General features: G+C 49.3%; 1 protein-coding gene across 4 annotated transcripts in view; it reads right to left on the bottom strand.

Annotated features, from left to right (window-relative positions):
- Positions 1–3,260: 3,260 nt before the first annotated feature.
- The window catches only part of TM9SF4 (transmembrane 9 superfamily member 4), a 55,973-nt gene continuing 41,027 nt past the window's right edge, over positions 3,261–18,206 (bottom strand). For 3 of the 4 annotated variants that reach the window (XM_055266789.2, XM_063633735.1, XM_055266791.2), the window contains 6 exons: positions 15,326–15,409; positions 12,527–12,702; positions 11,982–12,045; positions 10,389–10,508; positions 9,150–9,239; positions 3,261–5,220 (listed from right to left, as the gene is read on the bottom strand). In XM_055266789.2, the coding sequence (XP_055122764.1) occupies positions 5,071–5,220; positions 9,150–9,239; positions 10,389–10,508; positions 11,982–12,045; positions 12,527–12,702; positions 15,326–15,409 (684 nt within the window). In that variant the 3' untranslated portion in view covers positions 3,261–5,070. The remainder of the gene's footprint in view (positions 5,221–9,149; positions 9,240–10,388; positions 10,509–11,981; positions 12,046–12,526; positions 12,703–15,325; positions 15,410–18,206) is intronic. The other variant, XM_063633736.1, reaches the window with a different exon arrangement.

The raw sequence follows: 18,206 nt of genomic DNA on the forward strand, positions 1-18,206 counted from the left end.
TGTTTTGACCTGGTTTAACCCTTCTGATAGGGAGTTGTGAATGTTGGGTATGAGGACTGAATAATCTTTGCCTGAAATGACCTTACACTCTAGAATTTCCACTTCGGAGAATACTCAGTTCTAACTTGTGATTCCTGGTAGAACAAACTTTATTTTTCTAGCCTAGCAATGACCTAGAAGCAGAGGCATCCCAGTGCCTTTAAAAATTTATTATGTGGCTTTAAGAAGCTCCTAATTGTTTTTGGAGAGTAGAATTTATGGGTACAACGTCTGTTCATTATTTGCACATAAAATAAAACCATTTTAAAAGTAAAAAAAAACCAACCAAACAAAAACCCCAAACCATACATCTACCATATGATACAGCCATTTGACTGCTTCACTTGCTTATAGCAACTGTATTTGTAATAGCCCAAACTGAAACAATCCAAATGTCCATCAACAGATGAGTGGATAAACAAATTCCATACAATGGAATAAAAAAGAAATGGACTATAGTTACACATAAGAGCATAGATGAATCACTAAGTATGCTGAATGAAAAAGTCAGACAGGTTGGGCACGGTGGCTCACACCTGTAATCCCAGCACTTTAGGAGGCTGAGGCAGGCAGATCACCTGAGGTCGGGAGTTTGAGACCAACCTGGCCAACATGGTGAAACCCTGTCTCTACTAAAAATGTGAAAATTAGCTGGGCGTGGTGGCGGGCGCCTGTAGTCCCAGCTACTGGGGAGGCTGAGGCAGGAGAATGGTGTGAACCCAGGGGGCGGAGCTTGCAGTGAACTGAGATTGTGCCACTGCTCTCCAGCCTGGGCAACAGAGTGAGGCTCTGTCTCAAAAAAAAAAAAAAAAAAAAAAAAAAAATATATATATATATATATATATATATATACACACACACACATACATATATGTATACATACATAGCATAATATATAGTGTATAATTCTCCTTATATAAAGCTCTGGGAGATGCAAATTAATCTATAGTGACAGAAAGAAAGATCAGTGGCTTATTAGGGATGGTGTCTTAGTCTGTTTTGTGTTGCTATAAGGAATACCTGAGGCTGGGTAATTTATAAAGAAAAAAAGGTTTACTTGGCTCATGAGTTTTTTTTTTGAGACAGTCTTGCTCTGTTGGCTAGGCTGGAGTGCAGTGGTACAATCTCGGTTCACTGCAACCTCCGTCTCCCAGGCTCAGCCTCCTGAGTAGCTAAGATTACATGTGTGGGCCACGACGCCTGGCTAATTTTTGTATTTTTAGTAGAGACGGGGTTTTACCATGTTGTACAGGCTAGTCTCGAACTCCTGACCTCAGGTAATCTGCCCGCCTCGGCCGCCGAAAGTGCTGGGATTACAGGCATGAGCCACTGCACCCGGCCAGCTCATGAGTTTTTAAAAAATTTTTTAAATTTGTTTTTAGAGATGAGGTCTTGCTGTGTTGCCCAGGCTGACCTTCTCCTGGCCTCAAGTGATCCTCCCGTTTCAGCCTCCCACAGTGTTGGGCTTACAGGCCTGAGCCACTGTGCCCAGTCTGGCTCATGATTCTGACGGCTGGGAAGTTCAAGATTGGGCATTTGCTTCTGGTGAGTTCCTTCTGTTCATGGTGGAAGGTGGAGAGCTGGCATGTGCAGAGATTACATGGGGAGAGGAGAAGTGGGGGTTGCAGGGAGGTGCCAGGCTTTTTTTAACAACCAGCTTTCTTAGGAGCTAAGAGAGAACTAACTCACCTCCTCTGCTCCCACCTCCCCCGGTGCACTAATCTATTCATGAGGAATCTGCTCCCATGACCCAAACACTTCCCATTAGGCTCCACCTCCAACACCGGGGATCAAATTTCCACATGAGGTTTGGAGGGGACAAGCATGATGGTGAGAGGCTAGAGAGCAGGATTATAAAAAAGGGCATGAGGAAACCTGGGTATGCTCAGTATCGAGATTGTGGTGATAACTTCATGGGTGTATGTATCAAAACTTATCAAACTACAGTTCATTTTACATCAATTACATATAATTTTACACACACACACACACACACACACACACACACACACCCCTTTAAAAAGGCGGCTAGAGAGGTTGGAAGGACAGATTCAGAAGTCTGGCTGTCCCAGGTGAACGCTACTCCACCCATCATGGGACATTACCCCCCATCCTGCCCCAGCAGGTTACCTCAACTGCTTGGTGCCTCAGTGACCACCTCTGTAAAAGGGGGCTAATAACAGAACCTGCTTCAGGGGCACGTTGTTATCTTGTATCATATCCAAGATTAAATGGGCTAACCCATGGAAAGTGTTCGAACATCAGAACACGGGAAGTACTCCATAAATAGTAATAGGCACCTTTCCCATTGCAGACGAGGAACTGAGGCTTGGGGTTGGGGTTGGGGGCGGGGGAGTAACAGGCCACTGTTTTGGTCTGTTTTGCATCCCTTACCATGGGAAATGGTTATTTCCTCATCAACCATTCTAAGTAATTCTGGTGGGGCTGAAATTCACAGTATCCAACACCTTCAGGGAAAGTGGCCCCAAATCATACTCCATCCCCCTGGATATAGTGATTGGTGCAAGATGTTCAAATAATAATCCAAGCTAGGCCAATCAGAAATGTTTCCTGAAATTTCTCTATATTGAATAAACTGAAGTGGGGAGGGATGTCTTCCCCTACCCCAGCCCCCTGGCATACCCAAGTGGATCATGTAAGTCTGGAGTGATTGGCATCCAGCCTTCCCTGCCTCACCCATCAGGAGGAAGACTATGGATAACAGGACAGAGTGACACCGGAGAGGAGCACAGTGGAAAAGGGGAAAGAGCCCTAAGGCTATCCTTTGAGCCCCTGGATCCAGCCAGACCTGAAGCAAAATAAACAAAATCCTTGATGACTTAAGAACCAATCAATTCATTTTTGGGCTAAAACCAGTTTGATCGATGTTTCTGTTGCTTGCAATTGAAGAACTGGGTTTCGTAGAGTAAGAGGAGCTGACAGTAAAACACTGAAGCTGGGAATCCAAAACCAGATCTCACTGCTAACAAAACACACTTGATTGCCATTTCCTGTTTGTGGGATCAGAAGGGCAAATGACTGCAATTTAGTATGGAGGGGCTAGGCAATGGACTTGTACCAGGCAGGGAACAGCAGTGGCTTGAGTCCTAGAGAAGTGTGACACAAGAATGAGCTTCGGGGGAAACTATGCAACTCAACCCACTTGGGGAAGGTGTCTCACCTCAGACCTCCAACCCCTGCATGAGATTCAAGACGAAACAGTAGGACAATGGTATATTTATTTACAATTGGACCAAAAAAAGGCATACAGGCATTTTTAATTAAAAATAATAATGATGATGATTTAAAAAGTCAGAAAAATTGATGATCTTTGAACCCTTTATGAGGTGTCCGTTTCCCATTCCCCCTAAAAAGAGAATCTCTTAGGGAAAAAAAAAAATCCAAGATTTGAATGAACAAAAGACTCCAATATCGCTCTCTACTGCTTGGGTTCCCTTTTGTCCAACCTGATGCTTGGTGGATGCCGCTTGGCGCTGCAGTCACTGTGAGGCAAGATTGAGAAATTCACTGGTTTGATGGGTGAGGCTGGTAGGGCCACTGGGAGAATGTGGGGCAGTGAGGGGACGGACATCTTCCTAGCATCACCAGCATCCTGAGCTTTGTCTTGTGTTGGGAGCCCCACAAAGGCTGGTGCAAGGGTTAGCAGCTGCTACTTGAACCCTAATCCCTGGGTGGATCTGGTCTCTTGTAACTTAAGAGCAAATGTTTGTGATGACATGCACGGGTGGGCAGAGGTTGAGAAGAACAGGGGTCTATGGAGGAGCCAGGCCAGCCACGTGAGCCCCTTCTCTCTAAGTTGGCTTCTTGTCCATTCCTGGGGATTGGGGAAAGAACGACAGAACTTACCTTCCATCTTCCTTCTCACAAGCAGTGTTTTGGGTGTCCCCAAAAGGAGGAGGCAAGAACTCAGGTGTAGGGTGGAGGAGATGGGGCTGGCTAAAGAAGTGAGTATGACCCCGGAGGCCAGAGAGGGCAGGGAGAGAATGCCCGGCCACTTACAGGAGGGGATCTGTAATCTCTGGACCTCCCTGTCCTGCCTGAAGTTGGGCAGGGCCCACTGCCAGCACACCTTGGAGAGCGGTACCTCCTGAGGAAAGGGCCGGGGAGCGATCCTGAGGGGTAAGGACCCTAGCGGCCTTGGCCATCCCTTCCTAGACACAGACAAGTGGATGCTTGGCTTGGGAAATACTTGGTCCCAGTCCAGGGTTTCTTGGCACAAAAACAGTTCACTGCAAGTCTCTTCTCTTCCTCCTGTTGGTCCAGCAAACTCCGGCGGCTCTGAACAGGGGCGATTCCTGCTGTCTGGGGAACCTGGCCCCCAGTACTTCCAGGGGATTTTCTTGTAGCAACTAAGACTTGGGTTTGCTCCTGGTGAAAAGATGACCCCGAGGCCTGGCTGGAAACCGTGCCTTGGGCCGCCCTGGAGGAGGCTGGGGAGAAGAGGGAAAGAGAGGTCTGGCAGAGGCTGGCTGGCACTGAGGGTGCTGTCCGGGCTGGAGCTGTGCTTTGTCGTGGCCTCAGTGGTGAGGATGGGCAGGGAGAGGCTCGGAAACCTCACTGAAGCTCTGGCATGTCCTCTTCCAGTTAGTCGTAGGGTGGCCAACAGCCCTGAGGAAATGAGGTGGAGACAGTGACCAAAACCCTTATCTTGGTGGATTTATCCATCCTGGATCCATTTGTTAAAACAAAGAAGGAAAAAAAAAATCCAAACCAGAAATACACCTGAATAAACAGGTCAGAGAGTTCCTGTTGGAGGGAACTTTCTTAGCACTGAAGAAAAAGCAACCCACAAAAAAACTCATCCCCCACAGAACTGGAATAAGATGAAGAAAAATGCAAGATTATCTACAGGCCCTCCCGCCCCCCACGCAGCCCCAGGATCCAGGAACATTGTGCCAGGAGTTACATTCCAAACGAGCAGGAGTTATTTTATTTTGCGTGCCTGCAGTCCCCCACGCAGGGTGGCTTCCTGTCCGAGGACGGAGCGGGCCTGGCCGTGGTCCACTCCAATCAGTCTATCTTCACGGCAGCATAGATCTTGCGAACAAACATGTAGGCTGCATAGAAGCCGATGGTACCCGTGAGCAGCCAGAAGGACAAGACCATGAGGGCCGTGTAGCCAAAGTAGAGGAGAGAGGGGATGAACTCCACGATGTCCAGCTGCGGCCGCGAGCAGAAAGAAGACAGGGTGCATGCTTAGTGCCAGGCTGCATGGCGCACTGGGGCCCCACCCTCACTGATATCATGGGGAAACTGAGGCCTGGCCAGGGGAAGGGGCGTGCTCCAGTGGGCGACAAGGGGCAGGCAGGGCTCATGGGCACAGCTCTGCTTCATCTGGACCAGGCCTGTGTATTGCCCTAATGCTCACAGCCTCAGGGGCCAGGCCCAGAATGCCACAGGAGGAATGGCCACAGCTGTGCCCTTCCTGGTCCCCCACAGTCCCCAGATCAGCAGATCAGTATGGCAACACTCCTGCATGGCTGGAGCAGCAGTCAGAGTGGGTAGGGGAGGGGAGGGGTGTCCAGGATGCCCAGCTTCAGGACCAGGAGCCCCATCAGCCCGCCTCAGCCTCCATTCATTCCTTTCTTCCCCAGAATGCTTGTCACTTTTGTTAGCATCTCACAGAGATTTTGATCTTGGAGCATTTTGGACTCCTTTTTAAGGGGTAGAGTTTAGAGGCTGGGCAGATATGCTGGGGATCTGTGTTGTGTTATTTACAAATAGAACTAATGTGGAACCTTGGTATCAAGATATGCCCAGGGCCTGAGTAGGGTCTGTCCCAGGACTCACAGGCAGACACATGGTCACAGAATGCCAGCAGCCCAGAAGAAAACAGTAAAGAAACAAAGAAAACAAAATAGGCCACCATTTGAAGCCCTCTCCTAAGCCTAAGGGGTGAAGGCCATGTTTTCAGGCTCAGCCCCGCAACTTTCCCCTAACCCCTTTTCTTTAAAGGGACAGGGTCTCCCTCTATTACCCAGACTAGAGCACAGTGGCATGATCACAGCTCACTACAGCCTCACCCTCCTGGGCTCAAGGGATCCTCCTGTCTCAGCCTCCCAAGTAGCTCAGACTATAGGCATGTGCCACCACACCCAGCTAATTTTTATTTTTTCTAGAGATGGTGTCTTGCTCTATTGCCCAGGCTGGTCTCAGACACTTGGCCTTAAGTTATCCTCCCACCTCTGAAAGCGCTGGGATTATAGGTGTGAACCATATGCAACCAGCCTCCATCTCTTCTTATATGCATTCTTGTGGCTGGAGGTGGGGGGACGTGTGGGGGAGGGACAAGGAGCAGAACCGTGGTAAAAGGAGGCAAGGGACGAGGCAAAGAGGCAGAGCCAGAAAGTTCCTCATTTTATACATAAGGCACTGGGGCTGGAGGAAGAGATTTTTTGAGCAGAGCAAGAAGACTGGAGCAGAAGGGAGGAAGGACAAGAGGCTGTGATGTGATCTCTAGTTTTTGTTTAACAGTGTTCCTTGTCTTCCATCTTCCAGATGTTTTGAGGAACACTGAAAACACCTGGTCCTGTTGGGGCCATCAATCCTAGCACAAAATAGGCCGGGTGCGGTGGCTCACGCCTGTAATCTCAGCACTTTGGGAGGCTGAGGCAGACGGATCACATGAGGTCAGGAGTTCAAGACCAGCCTGGCCAACATGGAGAAACCCTGTCTCTGCTAAAAACACAAAATTAGCTGGGCGTGGTGGTGTGCACCTGTAACCTCAGCTACTCAGGAGGTAGAGGCAGGACAATCGCTGGAACCCGGGAGGCGGAGGCTGCAGTGAGCCAAGATCGCACCACTGCACTCCAGCCTGAGCAACAGAGCAAGTCTCCATCACAAAAAAAAAAAAAAAAAAAAAAAAAATTCCTAGCCCAAGACCTAAGCCAGTCTGCCTAAATATGTGATGCTATTGGGCTTGGAAAACAGTGAGCACTGGGCATGTCACCCCAGAGCAGCGAGTCTTCACTGGCTGACGTATCATGGTAGACGAAAGACAGTCTTTTAGCTCTAGGGCTGCAAAGCTGGAAAGAGTAGACTCTAGGGCTGCCACTGGCCATCTTTCTACTTTGTGAAAAGATCTTGCCTGCAGATTGAGGCCAAAAAAAGATACACAGGGCTAAGGCATGGGCACAGAGCCCTGGTATGTATGTGTACATACATACATACATACATACATACATACATACATACATACATATATATTTTTTGGAGATGGAGTCTTGTTCTGTCACCCAGGCTAGAGTGCAGTGGCACTATCTTGGCTCACTGCAACCTCCGCCTCCAGGGTTCAAGCAATTCCCCTGCCTCAGCCTCCTGAGTAGCTGGGACTACAGGCGTGCACCACCACGCCCAGCTAATTTTTTGTATCTCAGTAGAGACGGGGTTTCACCATGTTGGCCAGGATGGACTCGATCTCTTGACCTCGTGATCCACCCTCCTCGGCCTCCCAAAGTGCTGGGATTGAGCCCTGATATTTTTGAGACCCTGGATCTAAGCATGGTTGAGGCTAGAATTCTAATTTCTTAGTCTTTCCAGTTACATCAGCAAATACGTTCTTTTTGCCTAAGCTACTTTTTTTCCTTTTTTTTTGCTTAAGCTACTTTGAATAGAGTTTTAGTCACTTGCCACTTACGAGAGTTCTGATTAATATGGGCTATAGAGGAGGGAGATTAGATTTGTTCTAGATGATCCCAGAATTAAGACTAAGGTCTAAAGATGGAAGTCACAGCAAGGGAGACCGCAGTGTGAATCAAGACCTTGATAATGACAGGAGCTGTCCAGAAAGAATGGGAGTGTTAGGAGGGAGTGTCTTCTCTGTTGCTGGATGTAGTAGAGCAGGGGTCTGCAATCTTTTACTTAGAGGGCCAGATTGTGAATATTTTAGTTTCTGCAGGCCATATGGTCCCTGTCGCAACAACTCAACTCTGCCATTGTAGTGTGAAAGCAGCCATGGACAGATATATTAATGAATGACCATGGCTGTGTTCCAATAACAATTTATAGAAACAGGCCTACTGGCCCATGGGGGCTGCAGTTTGCTGACCCGAGCTAGAGAATCATCTGTTAAGACTGTTAGAGAAGAGGGGCACAGTCACCAGACTGAAGGCAGGGGTGTAGCACTACATTAAATGATCCTTCCAGTCTTTTCCAACTTGATTGTTTTTGGGAAACGGCATTCCCAGCTTCGATCAACTGACCTACAATTCTATTTTGCAAATACCTGGCTGCCGCAGAGGACTGCTTGCTTCTGGGCTCTGGAGACCCAAAGTACAGCAGGTGAGAGTCAGTCTTGAGTATTAGTTTTGGTGGTGAGGGGCCCAACAGGGCTCCTCCAAATTCCTCTCAATGGCTCATCTGGTTTGTGTATCACGCATGAATCTAGTAAAACTGTCGTGGGGACATCTGTATTCTTGCCCACGTCTCTCTCTGGGGACAATGAGCTCTGTGAGTTGCCCTAGTCAGGTAAGCCTGGCTCCCTCTTATTATTGGGCCACACTTTTACCTATGTGGGGTCACAGAGCAAGGAGGGCTCCGAGATGCCTGTGAAAAACTTTCCTATCCTCTCCTTACTCTGCAGGATTGAACAGTACTTGCATGAAGAAGAGGACACCTGCAGAGACAGGATAACTGCAGCCCTAAAGTTGGATTCTACTATTTAGACTATTTCAGCATTTTGTGCTTTTATCTTTATTAACTCCTTTCTACTTTTCATCTTTCATGTTACTCTTGTCTTTTCCTTTTTCTCAAGGTGTTATTAGTCCCTCTTATTTCCTGTGAAAAGCACTGCAGGTGACATACTGCTTTCAAGTCCTGCTTTGGCTATGGCTATACCTCGTAAGTTTTACAAGCATTATTCACATTGTCACATATCCTGATGGCCTTTATCTCCCAAACATACAGAATACAGATTATTTCTTTCCTAAAAAGATCCATCTTCTAGAGCAGGAACAGTTCTAGGTGGCTCTGGTCCTCCCCATTCTGGGTGGAAAAGGAAGATTCAGGCACTTGGGTTTTTCTCCCAGCATCCTCCTCCTGACCTTCCTACCCTACGAGGACTAAGAGGATCTCCTCAAGGAGGGCAGTACCTTGTTAACGAAATAAAAAATGGCATAAACCAGGACGTAGAATGCAGAGCCCCCGGAGACTAGGAAATTTCTCCACCACCAGCGGTAATCCTGAGGAGGAAACAGAGGAAGGTCAGTGTTGTCCTGGGGCAGAACCCCTTCCTACCAATTTCACAGTTGCTTGAGGGGCTGAAGACTCTGGTAAGAGCAGTAACATACGGGGGAACGGAAATGTTTCACAGCTTGACTGTGATGGTGGTTCCAGAACTGTATGCATTTATAAAAACCACAGAACTGTGGACAAAGAAGAGTGAACTTTACTGTTTATACCTCATTAAAAAAAAATCAACAACAAAAAAGTAATTAACATTTCTCGAGCAAATGCTTAGCATGTGGCAGGCACCTTTTTTTTTTTTTTTTTTTTTTTGAGACGGAGTCTCACTCTGTCACCCAGGATGGAGTGCAGTGGTGCGATCTCAGCTCACTGCAACCTCCGCCTCCTGGGTTCAAGCGATTCTCCTGCCTCGGCCTCCCAAGTAGCTGGGACTACAGGCACGTGCCACCACACCCGGCTAACTTTTTGTATTTTTAGTAGCGATGGGGTTTCACCATGTTAGCCAGGATGGTCTCGATCTTCTGACCTTGTGATCCGCCCACCTCGGCCTCTCAAAGTGCGGGGATTAGAGGCGTGAGCTACCATGCCTGGCTGGCAAACACCATTAAATGAGTGGATAGATGAATCCACTCATTTAATCCTGAGAGCAGCCCTCCAAGTTAGGTCCTCACTCACCCTGTCATGTGGAGGAACAACGGATGGCATGAAGTTAAGCAACTCACCCAAGACCCAGAGCTACTCATGGAGGAGCCAGGGTCCCAGCCCAGACTGTTTATCCCAAACCCTGGCTTCACCCACTCTGCCAATGGCTAGTTCTCAGATGGAGGGCAGGCCACCCAGTGTGCATCAGCCTGTTGAAGAAACTACTACTAGAGTGGACCTGGTGCTGGCAAATCTACTGTCCTTTCATCTAGCTGTGGTGAGTACCCCACACAACTAAGCTGGAAGGTGTCTCATTAGGCCCAGGGTACAGCTGAATACACGGAGGCTGGGAGAGGCACAGCAACGTACCAGCCCAAGAGCTCAGAGCCAGAAGCAGGGGCCACATGAAGAGCCCAGACCCAGCCTCTCCACAGAGCCTCACCAACCCGTTCAATGCTGGATCAAGTTCTCCCTCCCCCGCCTCCTGGCCCTGCTCTCCTCACCTCTGCACACAGCTGGAAGTACACCATGACGATGCTGATTTGTGAACAGGATACCACCAGGATGATGAAAACAAGGAACAGGAAGCCAAAGAGGTAATAGAACTGATTCTCCCAGATAGCCTGCGGACACACAGCGGGGCTTCAGCTGGCTTGCCCACCCTGCTCCCCTTCCCCTGGCACACCAACCTGTCACAAGGGCAGGAGTGGACACATCATCATGACACCATCAGGGCCTGTGGGCCTGGCATGTGGCTCTGGCCTCTCTTCCCCAGAGCAGGGGGTGAGCCATGCTGTCCTTAGGGAGGGGCCAGGGCATGACTGACCCGCTCTGGGTGGACCCCAGCCTGAACTCAGCAGCTTGTAGAAAATAATGATTCTTATCCAAATTAAAATTATAGAGCAGCCACCACCACTCGAGCAGCTTACCAAGCACTAGGCCTTGTGCCACATGCCTCATATACAATTGCTACATGTGTGTGTCTATGAAAGCTTGGCCTGGTAGAGCTAAGAAAGTCAAGGATCAGAGAAGCTGGTGACTGGCCCAGAGTCACACAAATGAAACAGAGGCGGCCTCCCTGGGAAGTGCGCATGGGCTTTGGTAGCATGGGCAGCCAACACCTCTTCTGACCCTTCTCCCAGGCAAACCTGTGTGGGTGAGGTGGTCTTAGCAGGGAGGGGCTGGGCCACTACTCTGGAATAGCAGATACATGTCCGGTACTGACTTGGTACAAGGTACCATCTGTGCTGGGCCCCGAGCTGGGTCAGCCACACTTACATGGCTCTGAAGGGCCTTCCTACCAACTTTCATCTTGGCACTCTTTGGGAGGAGTCATCATCACCACTACAACAGCATTTCCTGAAGTCAAGCATTTTTACAATGACTTATTCCAACTTCACAATGACCCTGACAAGCAGGAATCATTCTGTCCACCCTCCCAGGAGCTGTGAGTAACACAGAGAAGTAAAGATGTGCAAGGACCCAGAAATGAAACCAGGTGCAATGATGCTATTAGTCATGGTGGGGAATGACTGAAGTATCACTGAGGCAGCTTCTATTTACCAAGTCCCCCTTTCCACACACCAGGCTCCCCACACACCACATATCTCATTTAAATTTTTTTTTTTTTGGATGGAGTCTCACTCTATTCCCCAGGCTGGAGTGCAGTGGCGCCATCTTGGCTCACTGCAACCTCCACCTCCCGGGTTCAAGTGATTCTCTTGCCTCAGCCTCCTGTGTAGCTGGGACTACAGGCGTGTGCCATCATGCCTGGCTAATTTTTGTATTTTCTAGTAGAGACAGGGTTTCACCATATTGGACAGGCTGGTCTCGAATTCCTGACCTTGTGATCCACCCACCTCGGCTTCCCAAAGTGCTGAAATTACAGGTGTGAGCCACCGCGCCCAGCCTCATTTAACTTTCAATGCTGCCCTGAGAGGGAAGGCTGTTATCCAATTTCAGGGTGAAGAATGGGGCTCTGAGAGGTGAAGTGGCCCATCTGAACTTTCTCAGGCAGTAGGCAGCAGAGCACCCAAGTGGAGTGGGAGAGACCCGGCTAGCATGGGTGGAGGGGCGGGGGAGGCACCAGTACTCACACTGAAGATGAAGAAGAGCTCGATGAACATGGCGCCGAAGGGCAAGATCCCAGCCATGAGGATGCTGCCGCAGAACAAGAGGTTGACACTGTTGGAGACCAGACCACCAGGAAGCCCCAAGCTCCCTCCCAAGCTGGCATGAAGAGAGAGCGCCTACCCGAGTGTGGTGGTGCTAATTCTTCTGGCATATTTCTGAACTATTATAATCTCTTGAGAGGTAGGCAAGGTGGGCATTATTCTCCTCATTTTAAAGATGGGAAACTGGGGTCAGAAAGGTGGGGTGACTTGCCCAAGGTCCAAGTGATGGTCTTAATCCGTCTCACCATACCCTTCCATCCTTCCCCTTCCTTGTCCTGGTTCCTAGGACGACACCAAGTCTGCCTACAACCTGGTCACCTTGATCTTGGAGTGAAGCTAAGCTTTCATAAACTCTATCAGAGCCAGCTGAAGCGGCAGGAACTCTGGTTGCCGCACCCTTCTGGTGGCGAGGGGGGGGCGTACCCTCTTCCACGTCCCCCTGCTCTTGCCTCTGATGGAGGACTCACCCCACAAATCGGTTCATGTACCACCGCTGCTCGGGGATCTGCCGGGGAATCTGGTTGGTGCGCACAGGGTTGTCATATGGCTGCTTTCGGAAGCCGAAGTAGTAGCCCAAGTAGACGAGGGGCAGGGAGATCCCGAACCACATGCACAGCAGAGCCACCATGGTGGGAAAGGGCACCTGTGGACATGGCGCCATGAGGCCCCCACGAGGCCCTGATGCCCGGGATGGGGGCTGCGCAAGGGGGAGGGGACCTTCTGGGCTCCACGGAAGGAGAGGCGACTTGTGCAGCAGAAGCACACTCCCTGCTCCTGCCACAGGGCTCCTGGCGAGAATCTCTTGGGGCTGACCCCAGCCCTGATCTGGACTCCCAGTGAAGAAGGCACCTCAGCATCCCAGAGGAGCTCACCATCCAGGGAGGAAGTAGGGGAGGAACAGAAAGGAAGGGACTGAGAACGTGAAGAGGAGATGAAGAGGTCAAAATGAAGAGATTACATGTGGCACATTATGTGAGGAAAAGAAGGGAAAAAACAACACTGTACAGAGTGTTCCCAATCTTGTCAGAATAAAACTACATGATATACAAATAAAAAAATAATAAGTGTAAAAAGGAGGCTATAAACTATGTGTATAGAAGGATTCCATTTTAATAAAAACACAACATAGTCGGTCCTCTGTATCCATGGGTTCTGCATCCGTGGACTTAATGAACTGCAAACAGAAAATGTTCAGGAAGGCCGGGCGCAGTGGCTCATGCCTGTAATCCCAGCAGTTTGGGAGGCTGAGGCGGGCAGATCACTTGAGGTCGGGAGTTCAAGATCAGCCTGGCCAACATGGTGAAACCCAGTCTCTACTAAAATTACAAAAAAAATTAGCCGGGCACTGTGGGGGGCACCTGTAATCCCAGTTACTTGGGAGGCTGAGGCAGGAGAATCGCTTGAACCGGGAGGTGGAGGTTGCAGTGAACTGAGACCTCGCCAGTCCACTCCAGGCTGGGTGACAGAGTGAGAGAGTGAGACTTCGTCTCAAAAAAAAAAAAAAAAAAAAAAGAAAATGTCCAGGAAAAAAAAATACAATAAAATAAGCTGGGTACAGTGGCTCACGCCTGTAATCCCAGCACTTTGGGAGGCCTAGGTGGGCAGATCACTTGAGCCCAGGAGTTTGAGACCAGCCTAGGCAACACAGTGAGACTGCATCTCTACAATTTTTTTTTTAAATAGCCGAGTGTGGTGGTGGCACCTGCAGTCCCAGCTACTCCGTGGGGCTGAGGTGGGAGGACCGCTTGAGCCCAGGAGGCAGAGGTTGCAGTGAGCTGAGACCACAGCATTGCACTCCAGCCTGAGCAACAGAGTGAGACCCTGTCTCAAAACAAACAAACAAAAAATACAACAATAAAATACAAATTAAAAAACAATACAGTATAACAACTATTTATATAGCATTTACATTGTATTAGGTATTTTAAGTAATCTAGAGAAGAGTTAGAATATACAGGATGTGTGCAGGTAAACACTATGCCACTTTATATATGGGACTTGAACATCCTTGAATTTTGGTATCTTCAGGGGTCCTGGAACCAATCCCCTATGGATACCAAGGGACAACTGTATCTATTTATATTTGTGCCTGGAAAGGCCTATACCAAAGAGCTAACAATACTTCCTTAGATGGGATATGGGGGATTAGAACTGATTTTTCATTTTCCTCTTTTCTCTACACTTACTAAGTTTTTACAAGAATCACATAAAAAGAAATATATATTTAAAGTGTTTAGAACAGTATTACTACAAAGCAAACATCATATAAATGTTTGCTGTTATTTCATAAATTTTAAATTATGTAATTCTTTTGTAAGTATATCTATAAAAAGGAAAAAAGACAACATATATTAAAGACCTACATTGTATTTATCTCTGGGTGAGCAGATTTGGGGTTATTTTAAATTTCTTCTTTAACTTCTCCATACTTTCCAAAATTTCTACAATGAATGTTTATAATGAGCAGCTGGTAACTGGGAGGAAAATGCTCAAAGGGAGAAGTAACACAGGTATAAAAAAGGTAAAGTGAGAGGAAGGGCATGCCTGTGTCTTGAGGGTGGCTTCCTAAGTTGCTGGGAAAGAAATCCCTCCTCTGTATGCCTGGACATGAAGCCTCATGCAAGGACCTTTACCGCCACCCCCAGGTGGAGGGCAGACGGCTCTACGTGCTAAGGCTAGAATAGCAAAATGCCTGCCCCGTCTCAACTGCAGTCCTGCTAATTGACCAAGACCCCATCCCCCCTCCCCACAACTGAGTTCAAAATCCTCCTCAGTGAGTCTTGGACAGCCGCTAGTAACACACTGGACTGGGGCTGGCAGGATTCCCAACTCTAAGGATAATACAACCTGATCCTTCCTTTCCTTTCTCCTCCACCTGCAGGGGCTGGTGCTGAGGGGCAGGGACACTGAGGAGGACAGGCTTGCTTTGAATAATGACCTAATAAACTCACACTGGGCAGCTCACTCTTGGTTAAGACAAAGGGAAATTCCCCAGTTGGCCGCTGGACTGTGGAAACCTCCCTTTAGAGAAGTGGGCTTGGGCCAGTTGACTGAAAGATCTCACAGGAAGGCCAGGCCAGGGCATGACACACCAAGGGCAGGGCTGGGGAAACCCCAGCTGGCCCTCTGCCCTCATGGCTGGGAACATAACTCTGGGGACTCAGAAAAGGGAAGGGAATGGCAGGAAGTGGCTTTTGGGAGTGGGGCTGAGTGCAACTGGTCCTCGCTTGCTGGGGAGGGGCTGGAAGGGGAGGGGAGGCACTTACCGCTCCTGATGAGTGCTTTCCCCAAATGAAGCAATTCAACACGAAGCAGATGCCAAAAACCACACCAGGGTACAGAGTTGCCGTCTGGAGCAAGAGGGGCCGGGTTGAGGAGCAGCATCCAGGGAGCTCCCCAACCTGTCCCGGTGGGGCCCCCAGACCAGAAGCTCTTAAGCCCTCCTTGTCTTTCAGACTCAGCTCAAGAATCATTCCTTCCAGAAAGTATTCCCTGACCCTCAGACTGAGTAGGACTCTGTTCTACGCCCTCTAAGGTCCCTAATACTGCCCCTTCTTGCTCTCATCCCAGTTTGTAATTACATGTTTTGGCTACCTACCAATATCCGCCTGTCCCCAAAAGACTGTGAGCTCCTTGGGAGGAGTGTGTCTACCTTGTTCTCTGATGTACTCTCATCACTGAGAACAGGGTAACTACTTTGGCCAGGTGCAGTGGCTCATGCCTGCAATCCCAGCACTTTGGGAGGCCGAGGTGGGTGGATCACCTGAGGTCAGGAGTTTGAGACCAGCCTGGCCCACATGGCGAAACTCCGTCTTTACTAAAAATACAAAAAATAACCGGGTGTTGTGGCTCATGCCTGTAGTCTCAGCTACTCAGGAGGCTGAGGCTGGACAATTGCTTGAACTGAGGCAGCAAAAGTTGCAGTGAGCAGAGATCACGCCACTGCACTCCAGCCTCCACGACACAGTGAGACTCCGTCTCAAAAAAAAAAAAAGAAAAAAGAACACGTTAACTACCCAATATATATATATGTAAATTTTTTTTTTGGTCGGGGGGGTGGGGGATTACTTCCAGAATCGCTTGAGCTCAGGTGTTTGAGACCAGCCTGGGCAACATGGTGAAACCCTGTCTTTACAAAAAATTAGCCAGGCGTGGTAGTACGCACCTGTGGTCCCAGCTACTTGGGAGGCTGAAACAGATGGACTGCTTGAGCCCGGGAGGCAGAGGTTGCAGTGTGCCGAGTCGTGCCACTGCACTCCAGCCTGGGTAATAGAGCGAGACTCTGTCTCACACACACACAAAAACCCTAAAAAACAACTTTAACAAAACACGTATGTCTGGGCCCCAACCCAAACTGCCTAGAAGGATGGTGAAGCTCTGAGTCTTAGGGGTGGCAGATGCTGGGTTCCTATGTACCTTGTCTCACCTAATCCTCACTGCAAGTCTGGAAGGAAAGTCTACCATTATTCCTTTTAATGAGGACACTGAGGCCTGGCGATGTTAAAGACCCCCCTTACCACCTCCACGTCACCCAGCCTCCTGAAGGTGCAGCAGAGGTATAAACACAGACAGTCTGACCCCAGAGCCCATGCTCCTGACCTACTGCAGTGTATTCTTGCCAGTCAGAATCTCTTGGGTGGGGTCTAGGCACAGGGATTCTAGGCACCAGAGTTACAGTTGAGCCTTTTTCTTCTATTTTCTTCAGAGACAGGGTCTCACTCTGTCACTCAGGCTGGAGTGCAGTGGTGCAATCATAGCTCACTGCAGCCTCAAACTCCTGGGCTCAAGTGATCCTCCCACCTCACCTGCCTGATTAGGAGGACTACAGGCACATGCCACCACATCCAAGTAATTTATGTTTTGTAGAGACAGGGTCTCACTGTGTTGCCCAAGCTGATCTCAAACTCCTGGGCTCAAGTGATCCTCCTGCCTCGGCCTCCCAAAGGACTGGGATTACAGGCGCAAGCCACCACAACCGGCATGAACCTTCTCACCACACTGATCACCAGGCCAGGGGCTGCTGTGGCAGCCTGAGCATCCAGGTGGGTCACTAACCACAATGACGAAGGCCCTCTGGAACCTGATGCTCAAACCTCCATTGCTGGTTTCATCTTTGGCTCACAGCCCTGCACCCAACAACTGGTCACTGTTCCTGCACATTCCTGTCTCTGGGCCCTTTTGCATAGGCCATCAACACCTCAGAGGATCCATTTCCTGAGGGCTAACACTATACCAAGGTCCTTATGTGCAGTTAACCCTAGCTATCTTCATTAGAGAGATGGGGAAATTGAAGCTCAGAGGGCTGTTGAAAGTTATCAACCAATGCAGAGCCAGACTGGGATCTAGGCCATTCCAGAACCTTAGGCCCCACTGCTAGCTGCGTCCCTTCATCTGAAATCCTCCTCTTTAGGGCCTGGCTCAAAGGTCACTTCCTCCCTTCCTTTGTGTTCCTGCATGACTCTGTTGTGTAGCACAGAATTCCTCATCTGCCTTCCTGGCTGAAATTTACTCACTGGGCACTGTGCTAGGTAGGAAAAAAAGCTCCAGGGAGAAAGGCAGACCCCTATGTAGAGAACAACACACCTGCCCCTACTTAGCTCTGCCAAGTGCTACTTAGGTCTCATGAGGGCTCTGCCAGGCGCAGGGTAGGAGGTGAGGGAGGCGGCAGCCTCTGGAGGACTGATGCAGGAGCTAAGACTTAAAGCATGAGGTGACACCAGCCAGGTGAGAAGAAAGGGTGGTGTGGCCCAGGCAGAGGGGATGGCACAGGCAAGGCCGTAGGAGAGTACACCCACACTACTGCAGGCTGTCAGAGATGACCCCCTGTGGAAAGGCACCAGGGAAGGGTCAGAATCTCGTAGGGAGACCATAGAGGGCCAAGTGAGAGGCAAAGATGTCTGAATCCTTGAAGATGCAGAGATGGGGGTGGGGGGGGGAGTGGAATTCACGGAACATTCACAGAACATTTGGTAGGAAGATCCTTAGCACTTGATGTCTGAGAAGGAATGAGGCATGAGGAAGGAGGAGGATAGGCAGCTCCAGGTTTCTGGCTTGGGGGGCCTGGATCAATGATGAGCTCACTAGATGCAAGGGGTGGTTTGGGGTAAAAAGACTGGGTTTGATGTGGGATCCATCGAGGGAAATCCT

The sequence above is a fragment of the Symphalangus syndactylus genome, chromosome 24 (genome assembly GCF_028878055.3).
Source record: "Symphalangus syndactylus isolate Jambi chromosome 24, NHGRI_mSymSyn1-v2.1_pri, whole genome shotgun sequence".
NCBI lineage: Eukaryota > Metazoa > Chordata > Mammalia > Primates > Hylobatidae > Symphalangus > Symphalangus syndactylus.